This window comes from Oncorhynchus tshawytscha, linkage group LG12 (genome assembly GCF_018296145.1).
Source record: "Oncorhynchus tshawytscha isolate Ot180627B linkage group LG12, Otsh_v2.0, whole genome shotgun sequence".
Taxonomy (NCBI): Eukaryota; Metazoa; Chordata; class Actinopteri; order Salmoniformes; family Salmonidae; genus Oncorhynchus; species Oncorhynchus tshawytscha.
The window spans coordinates 36,073,138-36,091,967 of NC_056440.1; the positions used below are offsets into that span (position 1 = coordinate 36,073,138).

General features: G+C 44.9%; 1 protein-coding gene across 1 annotated transcript in view; it reads right to left on the bottom strand.

Moving 5' to 3' along the window:
• Nucleotides 1-13,848, bottom strand: part of LOC112264100 (olfactomedin-like protein 2A) — a 32,664-nt gene extending 18,816 nt beyond the window's left edge. The window contains exon 1 of the mRNA XM_042294878.1: nucleotides 13,522-13,848. Within this exon, the coding sequence (XP_042150812.1) occupies nucleotides 13,522-13,590 (69 nt within the window). The 5' untranslated portion in view covers nucleotides 13,591-13,848. The remainder of the gene's footprint in view (nucleotides 1-13,521) is intronic.
• Nucleotides 13,849-18,830: the final 4,982 nt, after the last annotated feature.

Sequence of the window (18,830 nt, forward strand, 5' to 3'; positions counted from 1 at the left end):
GGGCACTGCTCTGTTCATCTTCCCATATCTGGCCATCTCCCCCAGAGCCTCATGTGAGAATGGCGCTGGAGGGAATAGCAGACGTTTCACGGTGTTACGTTCCCCAGATTATGTGTTGTAGTTTGTGTATTTACATGTGTTTATTTCAGGAAATGGCTTCCTGAAATCCCTCAAGCAGCTGATTGGTCGACTCCAGGGCTAATTGGAGAGCTGACCCCGCCCCCTCGTCAAGACGCAGCTGTCTCCAATTACCCATTCCTTCTGACACTATATAAAAGCCAGTGTTCTGTTCAGGGGGGAGATCTCTTCTTTTTGGAGGTAGAGATTTTGCTGGAGGTAGGGATTGCTGAGATTGATTGTGATAGAGGTTGATTTTGTTGGAAAGTGGTATGTTCTGTGAGTTTGTTGCTCAGATAGAGCTTATTTGACATCTTTTTGTTAGTTTGTTTAATATTCTGTTTCATTTGTTCCCAGGGGGGAAGGGGAAGGCACCTAGGGAGTGCTTAGGCAAGAGGCCCGCGGGCATACATATACCCGTAGCATATTCGCTGTCTAGACACACTAGGTAAGACCTGGGCGGACCACCCCTTGTATTTTGGTTAGGGCACCAGGTGGTGCTAAATTAGGTAAGTAGTGGGTAGGCAGGTAAGATAGGAGAGGGGTGGGGCTTTGAGATTTACTTTCTTTGCTTTGGTTCCGTCCAGCCCCTTTTCCCCATATTACCATGTAAAGGAAAAGTCCTTGTAAACGGTAGCACATTCTGCCTGTTGTCATTCTTACTTGCACCTACAGTCCATACCTTTTTCGCTTCACGGAGAGTTTAGTTGTAGCAGGGTGTTGCGTTCCCTCTTCATAGAGGCGTGCGTAACATAACATGGTGCACCAGCCCCCCTGCGAGAGGTCCCGGGTTCAAATCCCGGATGAGCCCCCATTATGTTACGCACGCCTCTATGAAGAGGGAACGCAACACCCTGCTACAACTAAACTCTCCGTGAAGCGAAAAAGGTATGGACTGTAGGTGCAAGTAAGAATGACAACAGGCAGAATGTGCTACCGTTTACAAGGACTTTATTCCTTTACACGGTAATATGGGGAAAAGGGGCTGGATGGAACCAAAGCAAAGAAAGTAAATCTCAAAGCCCCCCCCTCTCCTATCTTACCTGCCTACCCACTACTTACCTAATTTAGCACCACCTGGTGCCCTAACCAAAATACAAGGGGTGGTCCGCCCAGGTCTTACCTAGTGTGTCTAGACAGCGAATATGCTACGGGTATATGTATGCCCGCGGGCCTCTTGCCTAAGCACTCCCTAGGTGCCTTCCCCTTTCCCCCCTGGGAACAAATGAAACAGAATATTAAACAATTTTAAACAAACTAAGAAACAAAAGGATGTCAAATAAGCTCTATCTGAGCAACAAACTCACAGAACATACCACTTTCCAACAAAATCAACCTCTATCACAATCAATCTCAGCAATCCCTACCTCCAGCAAAATCTCTACCTCCAAAAAGAAGAGATCTCCCCTGAACAGAACACTGGCTTTTATATAGTGTCAGAAGGAATGGGTAATTGGAGACAGCTGCGTCTTGACGAGGGGGCGGGGTCAGCTCTCCAATTAGCCCTGGAGTCGACCAATCAGCTGCTTGAGGGATTTCAGGAAGCCATTTCCTGAAATAAACACATGTAAATACACAAACTACAACACATAATCTGGGGAACGTAACACACGGGCATCTGACCAGTTGTGCTATTTTGTGTATTTATTTTTGCGATGATGGTAATTTATTTTTTTATTTTTTACATAATGTTTCAACCATCATTTCTTATGGTCAGAAAAGAGCTTCTGGACATCAGAACAGCTATCATTAACCTCGATTTGGACGAGGCGAAAGACATTGATTATCATGGACCAGGAGGAGACGGTGCTATAGAGGCTGGCGTGTGGGACACCTGATGAGACTACATCGAAGAGTGGATAAACCTCCTGTACCCTCCGTTCTATTGGCAAATGTGAAATCTCTGGAGAATAAACTTGATGAGCTCTGTTCGAGACTATCCTATCAACGTGATCTGAAGAACTGTAATATCCTATGTTTCTCCAAGTCATGGCTGAACAAGAACATGGTAAATGTAAATCTAGCTGGTTTTTCTATACATCAGCAGGACAAAATAGTGGTGTCAGGTAAGCTCAGGGGAAGGGTGTGTGTCTCTTTGTTAACAACAGCTGGTGCGCAATCTCTAATATTAAGGAAGTCACGAGGTTCTGCTCGCCTGAGTTAGAATACCTCATGATAAGCTGTAGACCATACTATTTACCAAGAGAGTTTTCATCAATATTTTTTGTAGCTGTCTATTTACTCCCACAAACCGATACTGGCACTAAGCCTACACTCAACGAGCTGTATAGTGCCATAAGTAAACAAGAAAATGCTCACCTAGAGGTGGCGCTCCCAGTGGCCGGTGACTTCATAAAAATAAAAAAAATAATTGTGGTACTTTTTACCCCTTTTTTCTATCTCATTTCATGATATACAATTGTCCCATCGCTGCAACTCCCGTACGGACTCGGGAGAAAAGAAAGACGAGAACCATGTGTCCTCTGAAACATGACCCTGCCAAGCCGCACTACTTCTTGACACACTGCTCGCTTTATCCGGAAGCCAGCCACACCAATGTGTTGGAGGAAACACCGTACAACTGGGAGTCACTAGAGCGCAATGGGACAAGGACATCCCAGCCGTCCAAACCCTTCCCTAACCCGGACGAAGCTGGGCCAATTGTGCACCGCCTCATGGGTCACCTGGTCGCAGTGGCCGGTGACTGTAATGCAGGAAAACTGAAATCCATTTAACCTAATTTCTACCAGCATGTCACCTGTGCAACTAGAGGCAAAAAACTCTAGATCACCTTTACTTCACACACATAGACACATACAAAGCTCTCTCTCAACCTCCATTTGGCAAATCTGACCATAACTCTATCCTCCTGAGTCCTACTTGCAAGCAAACATTTCAATAGGAATTACCAGTGATGTGCTCAATATGGAACTGGTCAGATGAAGCGAATGCTAAGCTACAGGACTGTTTCGCTAGCACAGACTGGAATATGTTCCGGGATTCATCCGATGGCATTGAGAAGTTTACCACATCAGTCACCATCTTCATCAATAAGTGCATCGATAATGTCGTCCCCACAGTGACCGTATGTACATACCCCAGCCAGAAGCCATGGATTATAGACAACATCCGCACTGAGCTAAAGGCTAGAGCTGCCGACTTTCAAGGAGCGAGACACTAATCCAGATAAGATATCCCGCTGTGCCCTCCGAAGAAACCTTCAAACAGGCAAGCGTAAATACAGGACCAAGATCTAATCTTACTCCACAGGATCTGACGGTTGTTGGATGTGGCAGGGCTTGCAAACTATTACAGATTACAAAGCCTACCAAAAGCCTACCAAACAATTGAAATACCTTCTATGCTTGCCTCGAGGCTAGCAACACTGAATCATGCATGAGAGCACCAGCTGTTCACGATCTCCGTAGCCGATGTGAGTAAGACCTTAAACAGATTAACATTCACAAGGCCACAGGGCCAGACGGATTACCAGGACACTTACTCAGCGCATGCTCTGAACAGCTAGCAAGTGTCTTCACTGACATTTTCAACCTCTCCCTGCCCCAGTCTGTAATACCTACATGTTTCAAGCAGACCACCATAGTCGTTGTTCCCAAGAATGCCAAGATAACCTGTGTAAATGATTATCGCCCTGTTGCACTCACATCTGTACCCATGAAATGCTTTGAAAGGCTGGTCATGGCTCACATCAACACCATCATCCCAGACACCCTGGACCCACTCCAATTCATATACCGCCCCAACAAATCCACAGAATCTCTATTGCACTCCACACTGCCCTTTCCCACCTGGACAAAAGTAACACCTACATGAGAACAGTGTGCATTGACTACAGCTCAGCATTCAACACCATAGTGACCTCCAAGCTCATCACTAAACTAAAGATCCTGTGATTAAACACCTCCCTCTGCAACTGGATCCTGGACTTCCTGATGGTCAGCCTCCAGGTGGTGAGGGTAGGCAACAACACATCCGCCACGCTGACCCTCAACATGGGTTCCCCTCAGGGGTGAGTGCTTAGTCCTCTCCTGTACTCCCGTCATTACTGAGTGGCTGCGCACAACTGCAACACCATCATTAAGTTTGCCGACGATTGTGACGGTGGTAGGCCTGATCACCAATGATTAGTAAGTCTACAAGGAGGAGGTCAGAGACTTGGTAGTGTGGTGCCAGGACAACAACCTCTCCCTGAACGTCAGCAAGTCAAAGGAGCTGATCGTGGACCACAGGAAATGGAAGGCCGAGCACGCCCTCATCCACATAATCGGGGCTATAGTGGAGCAGATAGAGAGCTTCAAGTTCCTCGTTGTCCACATCACTAAGGAATTATCATGGTCCACACACACCAACACAGTCGTGTTTTCCATCAACACAGCCTCAATTCATCAAGGCATGGACTCTACAAGGTGTCAAAAGCGTTCCCCAGGGAGGCTGGCCCATGTTGACCCTAATACTTCCCACAGTTGTGTCAAGTTGGCTTGATGTCTTTGGGTGAACCGTTCTTATATATATTTTTTTTTTAACATTTTACCCCATTTTCTCCCCAATTTCGTGGTATCCAATTGTTTTTTAATAGCTACTATCTTGTCCCATTGCTACAACTCCCGTACGGGCACAGGAGAGACAATACACAACCCAACCAAGCCAAGCCGCACTGCTTCTTAACAAAGCGAGCATTTAACCCGGAAGACAGCCGCACCAATGTGTCGGAGGAAACACCGTACACCTGGCAACCTTGGTTAGTGCGTGGCCTGCCACAGGAGTCGCTGGTGCACGATGAGACAAGGATATCCCTACCGGCCAAGCCCTCCCTAACCCGGACGACGCTAGGCCAATTGTGGGTCGCCCCATGGACCTCCCAGTCACGGCCAGTTACGACAGAGCCTGGGCGCGAACCCAGAGTCTCTGGTGGCACAGCTGGCGCTGCAGTACAGCGCCCTTAACCACTGCGCCACCAGGGAGGCCCTGGGTGGTGAACCGTTCTTGACACACACAGGAAACTGTGGAGTGTGAAAAACCCAGCAGCGTTGCAGTTCTTGACACACTCAAACCGGTGCACTTGGCACCTACTACCATACCCCGTTATAAGACATAAATCTTTTGTCTTGCCCATTCACCCTCTGAATGACACACATATACACAATCCATGACTCAATTTTCTCAAGGCTTCAAAATCCTTTAACCGGTCTCCTTCCATTCATCTACACTGATTGAAGTGGACTTAATAAGGGATCATAGCTTTCACCTGGATGCACCTGGTCATTCTATGTCATGAAAAGAGCAGGTGTTTTGTACACTCAGTGTATATAGCCAAGTCCTCGTTACTCATTGTGTATTTATTTATTGTGTTTTTATTTTTCCATTCTATCTCTTTTTTTCTCTCTCTGCATTGTTGTGTAAGTAAGCATTTCACTGGTAGTCGACACCTGTTGTTTACGAAGCATGTGACAAATAAACTTTGATTTGATGTAGAGGCCAGGGGGTCGCTGCACTCTGATGTTAAGCTCGTCTTCCAGTATCTTCTGGGGCCCAGCTCCCTCTCAGACCCTCTGTCCAGGGTTAACCTGTCATCTTCCCCCAATGAGATTTAGGGATCTCTATAAACCCTGTGGCAGGCCCACATGTGGTACCACTTAGGGGAGAGTGGGGTAAGTTGAGTGATTTTTTACATTTACGTTCTTTCTGACAAAGGTCTCTACATACAGTGCCATGAAAAGGTACTTGCCCCCTTCTGATTTTCTGTATTTTTGCATATTCTTTTTATAATTAATGTTATCAGATCTTTAACCAAAACCTAATATTAGATAAAAGGGAACCTGAGTTTACAAATCAAACAATTTATACTTATTTAATTTAGTTCATTAACAAAGTTATGCAACACCCAATTCCCCTGTGTGAAAAAGTAATTGCCCCCTTACACTCAATAACTGGTTGTGCCACCTTTAGCTGAAATGACTGCAACCCTTACTGCAACTCTTACTGTAGTTGTTGATCAGTCTCTCACTTCGCTTTGGAGGAATTTTGGCCAACTCTTGCATGCAGAACTACTTTAACTCAGTAACATTTGTGGGTTTTCAAGCATGAACTGCTCGTTTCAAGTCCTGTCACAACATCTCAAATGGGATTAGGACTGGACTTCGACTAGGCCATTCCAAAACTTCAAATATATTTCAGGATGGTATGTATCGCTGAAAATAATTAGAATTCATGAAAACACTACAGTTTTGAAAACATCGCTTGTCCAAATAAAGTGGTCTCTTGGCACCACTTACCCCTGGTATAGGGTAAATTAAGCCACCTACAAATTTCTGTACTGAATGAAATATTACCACTAACTTTTTAAAGCCATGTCTATCTTTATTTCCCAAATGCAATTCAACACAATCATAATTGATTTTTAAAATTTTAATAATTGTAATCATATTTTAACTAAAAAACACTGTACTTTAAAAAAAAAAAAACTTTTGTCACGTGTGCTCCTTCTCCGGCCTCTAGGTCAGTAGGCTGCTTGTTATGGCGCACACCTGTCACCATTATTACACGCACCTGCACGTCTTCAGACTCACCTGGACTCCATCACCTCCCTGATTACCTTCCCTATATAGTCACTCCCTTTGGTTCCTTCCCCAGGTGTCATGGTTTCTGTTTCAGTTTCATGTCTGTGTGCTGTTCTTGTTTTGTATTATGTTCTGTTCTGTTTTGTTTATTTTATTAAAACGCTCACTCCCTGAACTTGCTTCCCAACTCTCAGCACACAGTGTTACAACTTTTAACATAGGCCAGGTCATGTTACCTCATATCCCAGCGATAATGCCTTGCATTGACCCTGAGAAGAAAACACTTATATTTGCTCAACTTGCCATTGGCTCAACCACTGGCTCAACTTACCCCAAGGCAAACATTTTGACTATTGGCTCACACAGCTACAAGGATGCACCTTCATGCTAGATTTAGGACTTCATATTGAAGCTTATAAAGGCCCCAACTGACGTATAGAACAATCTTAAAAGTATCTACTTTGGTTAAGATACAAGCCTCATGAAACATCTAACACACTAAATAAATTTGGTGAAAATCTGTGTTTTGGACCTAACTTGCTAACCACTTTTCCCATGTGGTTTCTTCCTTCACAGACTCTATGAAATGATGACCTCTTCCTAAACATTTGGTCAAATCATACATTGTGTGTATGGTTTCCTAGAAGAAAGGGTGACTCATCTTACCCCTTTGACTCAATTTACTCCACTCTCCCCTACAGCAGCACAAGAATGCAGCACAGGATTCTTCATTAAATTATCTCTGTCTGTCTCTATCTCTTTGAAATGAAATGTGACTGTCTGTCTGAGCCCTTACTTTGCCACATTGTAACAAGACATGATAAACATCTCAACTATGCACTCAATCAAGGTATTTCTGGAAGAATCATCAGTCCTGTCCTTCACCAAATCCACACTGGGCACATAAACTGTAGATCGGGACAAACATCTATGGAGATCAAGTCTTCTTGCCAATGTGAGTAAAGAGAAAACCCAAGGAGAGCATCCACACAACTGTGCACAAATATCCAGTGACTGAGTGGTCTCTGGGAGTGAGGATTTTTATGGAGGCCAGACCCTGCAGGCTGGTGAGGGGAGAGAGAGGGGGGCTCATTAGTGGAGGAATGTAGCCTGTGACAGCGGTGGGGGGGCAGTACCCTCCATTACTGTAGACTTACACTCAGAGGGGTCTTTGATTATGGGGCAGGACCCCTGTGTGCATAGTGGCCGGCCATTCCTGACCCATGTCAAGTAAAAAAGGCAGTGGGTTGACAAATGCTACAACCACATGAAAACAGAGTGGATTAGCAGATTAAAGTTCCCTTGGAGGGGTTGTGCCCACAGCCCTGCTGCGCCTTATTGTTCCATCACAGACCCAGGCGATCCAAACCCAGCCTGCTCCTTAGCAACATCAGCTTAAGTTGCTTCTAGTACCAACTAAGCATGGCAAACCTAGTGGAATTCCTGCCAGCTTGATTGGGTTTGGTTGCCTCCTAGACACCTGTATTTGGGATAGTGTGCATTTGTGTATTAACCAACAGGGAAGAGTTCGTACACACCATTCATGTGCAGCCTCTTCCCTATCAATCCTCTTTCCTTTACACACAGACCTGAGCAAGTTGGACGTCAGCTGTCCTAATTCTAAAGAAATGATATTGGCTGTGAGAACCGTTATTGTCCTTGCTCTGTTCATATGAGAACAGACACCAGAGCGTTTGTAAGTAAGACCGTTAAGAGCTTAATGCATGCTTTGAGCTTGGCGCCGTAGCCTCTGACCTCTGAGAGCAGTCAAGTTTCAGGTCAAAAGAATAGGACTCAAATACAAACTTTGGTCTGCACAATCGGCGGAAGGGACCCGACTGCACAGCTTCACATTCACACACTCCACAGACCACAGTACATGATTAGATCACTCACTCACTGAAGGCCGTGGTCACTCTTACAGCGACTAAGTGAAATCCCAATTGTGTCCACAACAGCTAAAAACAAGATACATTGCACACAATGGCTGGCACATTCCAGGCACTTTTAAGGCTTATCTTTAAACACAGAAAAGCAATGTTATTATATGATGGCCTTAAGCGTTACTGTAACATTAACCATGGTCCGTATAAACAAGGATGTCCGTTTCAGACCGTAGGTTTTGTATAATTGTTCAGGCCACCTGCATGTTGTTACTAGGCATACGGCATATGGACTTAACAATGACACTGTAGCTTTCACAAACAAGATAATTCATGTAGGATACTTTCCACAAAAGTGTTTATATTTCTTAATATAAACAGATAAAGAACAGACCCTGTTCCGGGTGTTGTCCACTTCAAAGACGCTTAACTCAGGAAACTGTTTCTGAGGTAAACTGATACAAAGAAATACTTAGTATGACTACTAGAGTGGAATGAGTCCACACAGTGTTCATGTCTGGAAGGGGTTTATCTGATGACTAAATCAAAGCAATGATATTTCAGGATAGACAAATGCTAAAGAGAAAGTTCATCTCAGAATCACCGTCTACTAAACTGGAATTCGATGGCCGTAATCCACCAGTTAAGGTTTACACAACAGATGATGGAATATTGACTCAGCTTGACTTTAAGATCATTTTTGACCTATGAAGATATCTGAACTATTTGTTTAAATTCCCCGACGTATCACCTTGCTCTCCAGTCTAAACATTATAGACTAATCTGGAGTCCAAATTCTTGTCCAGAAAGTCCACCTGATTCCTAATCTAATTAGTATTGCTTATGATAAACAGACTTAGTGCCACTGTAAATCTGAACCTGGACTGCAAAAGGAAACGTAAGCCTTCAGCCTGGAGATGAACCATGAGATTGCAGTCCCTAACCTGAACAGAAACTGGCATTAGCACGGGGACGTTAATTAGCTGGACACAAGCTTACTGAGCACTTGCTGCTTTTGGGGGTACACATCCACATTCCATCCAAGGCTTGCTGCGTTTACACAGGCAGCCCATTTCTGATCTTTTGCCACTAATCGGCCTTTTGACCATTCAGATCAGATCTTTTGCCAATAATTGGCTGTGTAAATGCGGCCATAATGTGTCCGACCGAGCACACTCAGAACATTCCGGTTAACCTCAGTGGCTACTACTGATTGAGCCTAATGAGAGAAGAGTGAGGCAGAGAGAAAGAGGGGCGGATAAAAAAGGTGATGGAAGAGAGAATCATCTAATCTGTGGAACAGTATCAGATGATTTATCTGTAAACAGTTCTCTCTTAATTATCAGCGCATGTCTGGGGACCACAGTCATGAATGGAATTAGCTGCAATTGCTTTCCTCCCCAGATGCTGTTGTTTTGGGAGCCAGATGTGTGACAGGGCCCACTGGATAGATTGATGGAACTGATAGATAGATCAGTGTCTAATATTCCACATGATTGTACAATTGTATCAAACCTTTACTTGGATGTTTTTTCCCCACCATAAAACACAGTGAAGGACCATGGCTGTGATAAATGCTGAGTGAGAATGTGCCAGCTGAAGGAGACCCACTGGGCACAGGCATCAATTCAACATCTATTCCATGTTGGTTCCACGTAATTTCCTTGAAATTACACGGAAACAACATTGATTCAACAAGTGTGTGCTCAGTGGGGATATCTTTCCTGTGTGGAACTAATAGGAAGACCAAGCTGGCTCCTCGTTGGGCACAAACTCACATCATTGCAGTCAGACACAAAGGCAGCCCGATTAGATCCCCCCCGCCACCCTACTGATTGGTCTTTTGACCAATCACATCAGATCTATTCATATCAGATCTTTTTCAAAGCTAATCTGATTGGTCAAAAGATCAGAATTGGGCTGCCTGTGTAAACACAGCCAAGGAGGCGTATAGTAATGCAGACTGGGGAAACAGGTGGAGGGCAAGTGGTGCAGAGAATGGGTGAATCATACTTCCCTTTGGCAATGTGGTCCTCTGGCAGCCATGTTCTGTATGGAGCATCCTTAGATGAAGGGCTCAGACAAACGGGGCTTGTAATTTCAGCTCTCTTTGTGTTACTTTTCTCCTACATTACATTGCTCAGAGGGAAAGGGAGATTGCTTTCTGTTTGCTGTTGTGGTCTGTGTCACTGTCTCCTTCATTTCCTGCTGTTCAGAATTAGAGCCCTCTCCCAGCCACACTGGGGCCAGGGGCCACTGAGTCCCCCAGACAGACAGACTGACAAGTCTCATTAACTCATTAAGTCCCAGTGACACACCAAGTCTCGTTAGTTAATTACTCTGACAGAGGGGCATTCTGTGAGTCTCCTCCCTATGTCTCGGTGTCCGTCTCTCTCTCTGCCCTCTCAAGGACCTCTCGGCGGGATTCCTGGGTTTGTTTACAACCAAAACAAGGGGCAGGTGCACATGCCTGTTCCCACGCCACCACTCTCTCTGTGTCCTCCTCTGAGCTGGCTTTGTCTCACAATCATCTCAGTGTCACCAGTGCTGCAATGTCCAATGGGACAGAGGGGGACAGAGGGCATCCAGGCAGCACACAAGACAGGCACATGAGATGAACACAGAGAACAGAGAGAACCATAGCCGTGCTAAAATCAATCACAAGTTTGTTAGTGGTCCTATAATATGCTTTTGTATTTGTATTTATTTCTATTTATTAAGGATCCCCATTAGCTGCTGCCAGGGCAGCAACTACTCTTCCTGGGGTACAGCAACATTAAGGCTGTTGTACACAATTGAAAATATTACATGCCATTACATTTCATAACACTTTTCACAACACATTGCGTGTGTTCCCTCAGGCCTCTACTCTACTACCACATATCTACAATTCCACATCCATGTGTACGTGTGTGTAGTGTGCGTGTCTTATCATGTGTATGTGTGTCTGAGTCTGTGCCTGTGTGTGTGTGTGTCTCTTCACAGTCCCCGCTGTTCCATAAGGTATTTTTATCTGTTTTTGAAAATCTGAATCTACTGCTTGCATCAGTTACCTGATATGGAATAGAGTTCCATGTAGCCATGGCTCTATGTAGTACTGTGCACCTCCCATAGTCTGTTCTTGACTTGGGGAACGTGAAGAGACCTCTAGTGGCATGTCTTGTTGGGTATGCGTGGGTGTCCGAGCTGTGTGCCAGTAGTTTAAACAGACACCTCTGTGCATTCAGCATGTCAACACTTCTTACAAAAACAAGTAGTGATGAAGTCAGTCTCTCCACTTTGAGCCATGAGATATTCACATGCATATTAGTGGTGGGCAGCTCTCATCCATTAAAAAAAAAATCCTTTGACAGAAGGCCTTGGTACAGTCCACTTGAATCCTGAGTTATCAGTTGTGTAAGTTGTTACCCTCAATACATTTGATGATCATTGTAATAATAAGGGATTATCATTGTTATGAGAAATGTTACACTCCACTGTTCTTGAGAGGACACAAATACCATGATGTGAACACATGACACTTGTGCTCAGTGTTCTAAATGCACCACACTTCCTCTCATGCACAATGAAGGAAATCTGCTCGACAACCTTCATGTGCTTGTGTGCGTCTTGTTTTGTGCCCATTTTTGTTCTTCTTCTACAGTGGGGAGCAGGGATTAGACTCTCCTCAGGGGAATGCAGGTCTATGAGAGAGGGGTTACTGAAGTCCAGCAGCTGTGCAAACAAGGCAGGGCAGATATTACTGTTACCCCACTGGCTGCCATCTCTTCCCACATTTCATCTGGCATCAGGCAGTACACATAAAAGGCGCCAGGAAGCCTAGTGGTTAGAGCAAGGGTATTCAACTCTTCCCTACGAGATCCGGAGCCTGCTGGTTTTGTCTTCTACCTAATAATTAATTGCACCCACCTGGTGTTCCAGGTCTAAATCAGTCCCTGATTAGAATGGAACAATGACAAAATGCAGTGAAACTGTCTCGAGGTCCAGAGTCGAGTTTGAGGGTGTTAGAGCATTAGGCCAGTAACCGAAAGGTTGCTAGTTTGAATCCCTGAGCCGACTAGGTGAAAAATCTGTGGCTCTGCCCCGAGCAAGAAACTTAATTGCTCCAGGGTTGCCTAAATAATAGCTCATCCCTGGCAGTTACCTCAGTCTCTAAGGGTGTCTCGGGGAGTGGGATATGCAAAAAAAAAAATGTCCATTTCACACCACACTTGTACAGGTTACACACATGTACATGTGTGAAACAGGACAAACATAAGCACGCCCTATTTGACCTTTCACTGGGGAAACCTAATGTAATGGTTACTTAGTCTGATGTGCAATAAGGGGATTCAAAGTCTATACTTACACGCCAAGAAGGCTGATGTCATGTTCAATAATGACATACATCTATTCTTTATATCAACACGTGTTCAGACTGAGAGAAGGGAGAGAGTCCGTGTCTATGGTCAGGCAAATTAACTGATCTCTGACTGGACACCTGGTCATACAGGGCAACAGTTGATATTGGGGAATTGGCATTTTAATTTGGAAATCACATGGATAATTGGAAGAGCATAATGTTTATCGTTTGTTAAGCAAACTGCTTCCCGCTTTCAACAACCTCGTGTCACAAGAGAAGCGTCGATCGCTCCTTCGCGCACGTGAAGGAATTAACTAGGCTAATTTGCGCAAATTGTGCAATCATTTCGTTGAAATACGTTGACTTTAAAGTGGGATAATATGTTTTTTAAAGAGTGCATAAAACATTGGTATTCAGATATTAAGTTAACAATAATAAATGTACTGTAGCAGAGCTGCAAGACAGGGTTGACAAATTCGTATTAATATTTTAGCACGAGGAATTAGATCCATTAAATATGGGGGAGTTCCTTACTTACTTGTGCCATTGCAGCATTATATAGGTGTTATTAGTCTATAACCAAGTCATGCCCATAACTTACCTTACTCTGTGCAGTGACATCTTTACACACCACCAGTAGGCAAGCTAATAAATTCGTAAATCTCCACATTTTCCTCCCAGGTGCTTGATAGCAGATAAAGAATCCCTCAGCACAACTTTTGGAGTCGGAATGACAAGGTCGGTTACAGTATTACTCAATCCATAAATTAGGACATCCGCACGAGATATTAGGGTTCCATTGCCACAGACCCAAATCGTATATGTTGTTGCTGTAATATGCGCAACAATCAGTTTTCCAAGCTGATAAGGCGCTGTCCACACACTAGTCCTCAACTCTGCGCATCAGGGGTAAATGATCATCCACCAATCTTCTCTTCTCCACACATGGGAGGGGCAATTTGCACACACACTTGACATGAACTTGGGACATAATATTTCTTATCGAATCTTATCTTTAGAGTAATTTCAGACGTGTTTCATTATAGTTTAATAACTTTCTAATATTCCATACAACGTTTTACAGCCTTTACTGTGACAAATCTGACAATTAGCATTTACGCATGGCGCACAGGGATATGAATTACACGTAACAGCTGCCCTTTTTCTATATAATTTTAGCATTCATTTGATAAATGAGTGGCACATATAAAATGTATGCACAAGTTTCAGAGTTGTCTCACTGGTGCTCGCAACTAGCCCTACTGCCGCCAGACGGCACTATTATAATAGCGCAATCTGGCAGCGGTATGGCTAACTCGCAACAACACAGGACCAGGAGAGACAGGACACAGATGGAGTGGAATGTAAAAGAGTAGCAGCACCATCTCCTGGCTATTTGTAAAACCTACAGTCACTGTGTTCTTTGAGGTCTTCTCGTACCGGGGCCCCGACTCAATCAAACCCCCATTGCGGAATTTACGCAGTAGAAGGTTAGATCTTGTCTCCGTAATCAAATAAAATCACAGCATGGTTTTGGGTAAAAAGGGCACTATAAACCTACTAGTCCAACATAGACTCCCTAGTATAGGTCTTCACAGGTCCACCCGAAACCGAACCTGATACCTGACATTGGGACCTGAGCGGGTACTGGTCCAAAATTAAAACTTGTCTATCTGGTCCGGGTCGGGTCCTGTTTGAATGACAACGGGTCTCGGGTTTGTGTAACCACAGCTGATAGACATGAGTGAATCTGACCACAGCACTGCATAGCCTATAGAATATACATTTTACGCTAATAAGGTAAATGTATTGACTTATAGAAGGCCTAGCCAACATATAAAGACCTATTTGTTAACCTGAAGAGCATCTTGGCTGATAAACATATTTTATATGTCAGTCTGGTCCCTATCGGACCTTTTAGGTTACGGGTTGGGTTTAGGTCTGGTTGTCCTTGGGTCCATTCGTGTTCGGGTCGGGTCTAGGTCTGATTGTCCTCGGGTCCATTCGGGTTTCGGTCTGATTGATCTCGGGTCTGTTCGGGGCAGTTCCCCCAACCCCCAAAAATCTGGGTACAATCGGGCCTGGGTCTGATCGTCCTCGGGTCCGTTCCTGTCCGGGTCCAAAAAGTTGATGAAGACCTCTACTCCCTAGGTAGCTTATACAGACCTACAGTGCCTTCCGAAAGTATTCAATGCCCTTGACTTTTCCACATTTTGTTGTGATATAGCCTGCATTTAAAATTACATTTAGATTTTGTGTCACTAATCTCCACACAATATCCTATAATGTCAAAGTGTAATTTTGTTTTTAGACATTTTTACAAATAATAGTGGTTGACATGATTTCTGAATGACTACTCCATCTCTGTACCCCACACATACAGTACAATTATCTGTAAGGTCCCTCAGTTGAGTAGTGAACTTCATGCACATATTCAACCACAAAGACCAGGAAGGTTTTCCAATGCCCCGCAAACATGGGCACCGATTGGTAGTTAAGTAAAAATTATGAATTAGGCTTTGGATGGTGTATCAATATACCCAGTCACTGCAAAGATACAGGTGTCCTTCCTAACTCAGTAAGGAAACTGCTCTGGGATTTCACCATGAGGCCAGTAGTAATTTTAAAACAGTTACAGAATTTAATGGCTGTGACAGGAAATAACTGAGGATGGATCAACAACACTGTAGTTACTCCACAATACTAATCTAAATTACAGAGTGAAAAGAAGAAAGCCTGTACAGAATACAAATATTCCAAAACATGCATCATGTTTGAAACAAGGCACTAAAGTAATGCTGCAAAAAATGTGACAAAGAAATGAACTTTTTCTCCTGAATACAAAACATTATGTTTGGGGCAAATCCAACACATCACATCACTGAGTAGCAATCTTCATATTTTCAAGCATGGTAATGGCTGCATCATGTTATGGTTATGCTTGTCATCAGCAAGGACTGGGGAGTTTATTGGGGGGATAACAATAAATGGAATCGAGCTATGCACAGGCAAAATCCTAGAGAAAATCTGGTTCAGTCTGCATTTCAACAGACACTGTGTAACGGTTCTCTTGTGGTGAAGGAGAGTCGGACCAAAATGCAGCGTGTAGATTTCGATCCATGTTTAATAAACAAACGTAAAACACGAATCAATTATAAACACTACAAAACAAAGAACGTAATGAACGTAACGAAAACCGAAACAGCCTATACTTGTGTAAACTAACACAGAGACAGGAACAAGGACACTAAGGACAATCACCCACGAAAAACTCAAAGAATATTGCTGCCTAAATATGGTTCCCAATCAGAGACAACGATAAACACCTGCCTCTGATTGAGAACCACTTCAGACAGCCATAGACTTAACTAGAACACCCCACTAGCTACAATCCCAATACATACACACCACATACAAAAACCCATGCCACACCCTGGCCTGACCAAATAAATGAAGATAAACACAAAATACTTCGACCAGGGCGTGACAGAACCCCCCCCCCCCTAAGGTGCAGACTCCCGGACGCACCTCAAAACAATAGGGAGGGTCCGGGTGGGTGTCTGTCCATGGTGGCGGCTCCGGCGCGGGACGTGGACCCCACTCAATCAATGTCTTAGTCCCTCCTCCTCGCGTCCCTGGATAGTCCACCCCGCCGCCGACCATGGCCTAGTAGTCCTCACCCAGAACCCCACTGGACTGAGGGGCAGCTCGGGACTGAGGCAGCTCGGGACTGAGGGGAAGCTCGGGACTGAGGGGAAGCTCGGGACTGAGGGGAAGCTCGGGACTGAGAGGAAGCTCAGGAGTGAGAGGAAGCTCAGGAGTGAGAGGAAGCTCAGGAGTGAGAGGAAGCTCAGGCAGGTTGATGGATCTACCAGATCCTGGCTGGCTGGTGGTTTCGGCAGATCCTGGCTGACTGGCAGATCCCGGCTGACTGGCGGATCCTGGCTGACTGGCGGATCCTGGCTGAATGGCGGATCCTGGCTGACTGGCGGATCCTGGCCGACTGGCAGATCCTGGCCGACTGGCAGTTCTGGCAGATCCCGGCTGACTGGCGGATCTGGAAGAGTCTGGTTGACTGGCGGATCTGGAAGAGTCTGGTTGACTGGCGGATCTGGAAGAGTCTGGTTGACTGGTGGATCTGGAAGAGTCTGGTTGACTGGCAGATCTGGAAGAGTCTGGTTGACTAGCAGATCTGGAAGAGTCTGGTTGACTGGCAGATCTGGAAGAGTCTGGCTGACTGGCAGATCCTGGCTGACTGGCAGTAAAAAAAATATTTAAAAAAATAAATAGGCCATGGTGGCGAAGTAATTACAATATAGCAATTAAACACTGGAATGGTAGATCGGCAGAAGATGAATGTGCAGGTAGAGATACTGGGGTGCAAAGGAGCAAAATAAAAAAATAAATACCAGTATGGGGATGAGGTAGGTAGATGGGCTGTTTACAGATAGGCTAAGTACAGGTGCAGTGATCTGTAAACTGCTCTGACAGCTGGTGCTTAAAGCTAGTGAGGGAGCTTCAGAGATTTTTGCAATTCATTCCAGTCATGGGCAGCAGAGAACTGGAAGGAAAGACACCAAAGGAGGAATTGGCTTTGGGGGTGACCAATGAGATATACCTGCTGGAGCGCGTGCTACGAGTGGGTGCTGCTATGGTGACCAGTGAGCTGAGATAAGGCGGGGCATTACCTAGCAGAGACTTGTAGATAACCTATAGCCAGTGGGTTTGGCGACGAGTATGAAGCGAGGGCCAACCAACGAGAACGTACAGGTCGCAATGGTGGGTACTGTATGGGGCTTTGGTGACAAAACGGATGGCACTGTGATAGACTGCATCCAGTTTGTTGAGTAGAGTGTTGGAGGCTATTTTATAGAGGACATCACCGAAGTCGAGGATCGGTAGGATGGTCAGTTTTACGAGGGTATGTTTGGCAGCATGAGTGAAGGATGCTTTGTTGCGATATAGGAAGCCAATTCTAGATTAAATTTTGGATTGGAGATGCTTAATGTGAGTCTGGAAGGAGAGTTTACAGTCTAACCAGACACCCAGGTATTTGTAGTTGTCCACGTATTCTAAGTCAGAGCCGTCCAGAGTAGTGATGCTGGACGGGCGAGCAGGTGCGGGCAGCGATCGATTGAAAAGCATGCATTTAGTTTTACTTGCGTTTAAGAGCAGTTGGAGGCCACGGAAGGAGAGTTGTATGGCATTGAAGCTTGTGTGGAGGTTAGTTAACACAGTGTCCAAGGAGTGGCCAGAAGTATACAGAATGGTGTCGTCTGTGTAGAGGTGGATCAGAGAATCACCAGCAGCAAGAGCAACGCCATTGATGTATAGAGAAAAGAGAATCGGCCCAAGAATTGAACCCTGTGGCACACCCATAGAGACCGTCAGAGGTCCAGACAACAGGCCCTCCGATTTGACACACTGAACTCTATCAGAGAAGTAGTTGGTGTAAACCAGGCGAGGCAATCATTTGAGAAACCAAGGCTGTCGAGTCTGCCAATAAGAATGTTGTGATTGACAGAGTCGAAAGCCTTGGCCAGGTCGATGAATACGGCTGCACAGTAATGTCTCTTATCGATGGCGGTTATGATGTCGTTTAGAACCTGACCAGCTCTGAAACCAGATTGCATAGCGGAGAAGGTATGGTGGGATTCGAAATGGTCAGTAATCTGTTTGTTAACTTGGCTTTCAAAGACCTTAGAAAGACAGGGTAGGATAGATATAGGTCTGTAGCAGTTTGGGTCTAGAGTGTCCCCCCCTTTGAAGAGGGGGATGACCGCGGCAGCTTTCCAATCTTTGGGAATCTCAGACAATACGAAGAGAGGTTGAACAGGCTAGTAACAATTTCGGCAGATACTTTTAGAAAGAGAGGGTCCAGATTGTCTAGCCCGGCTGATTTGTAGGGGT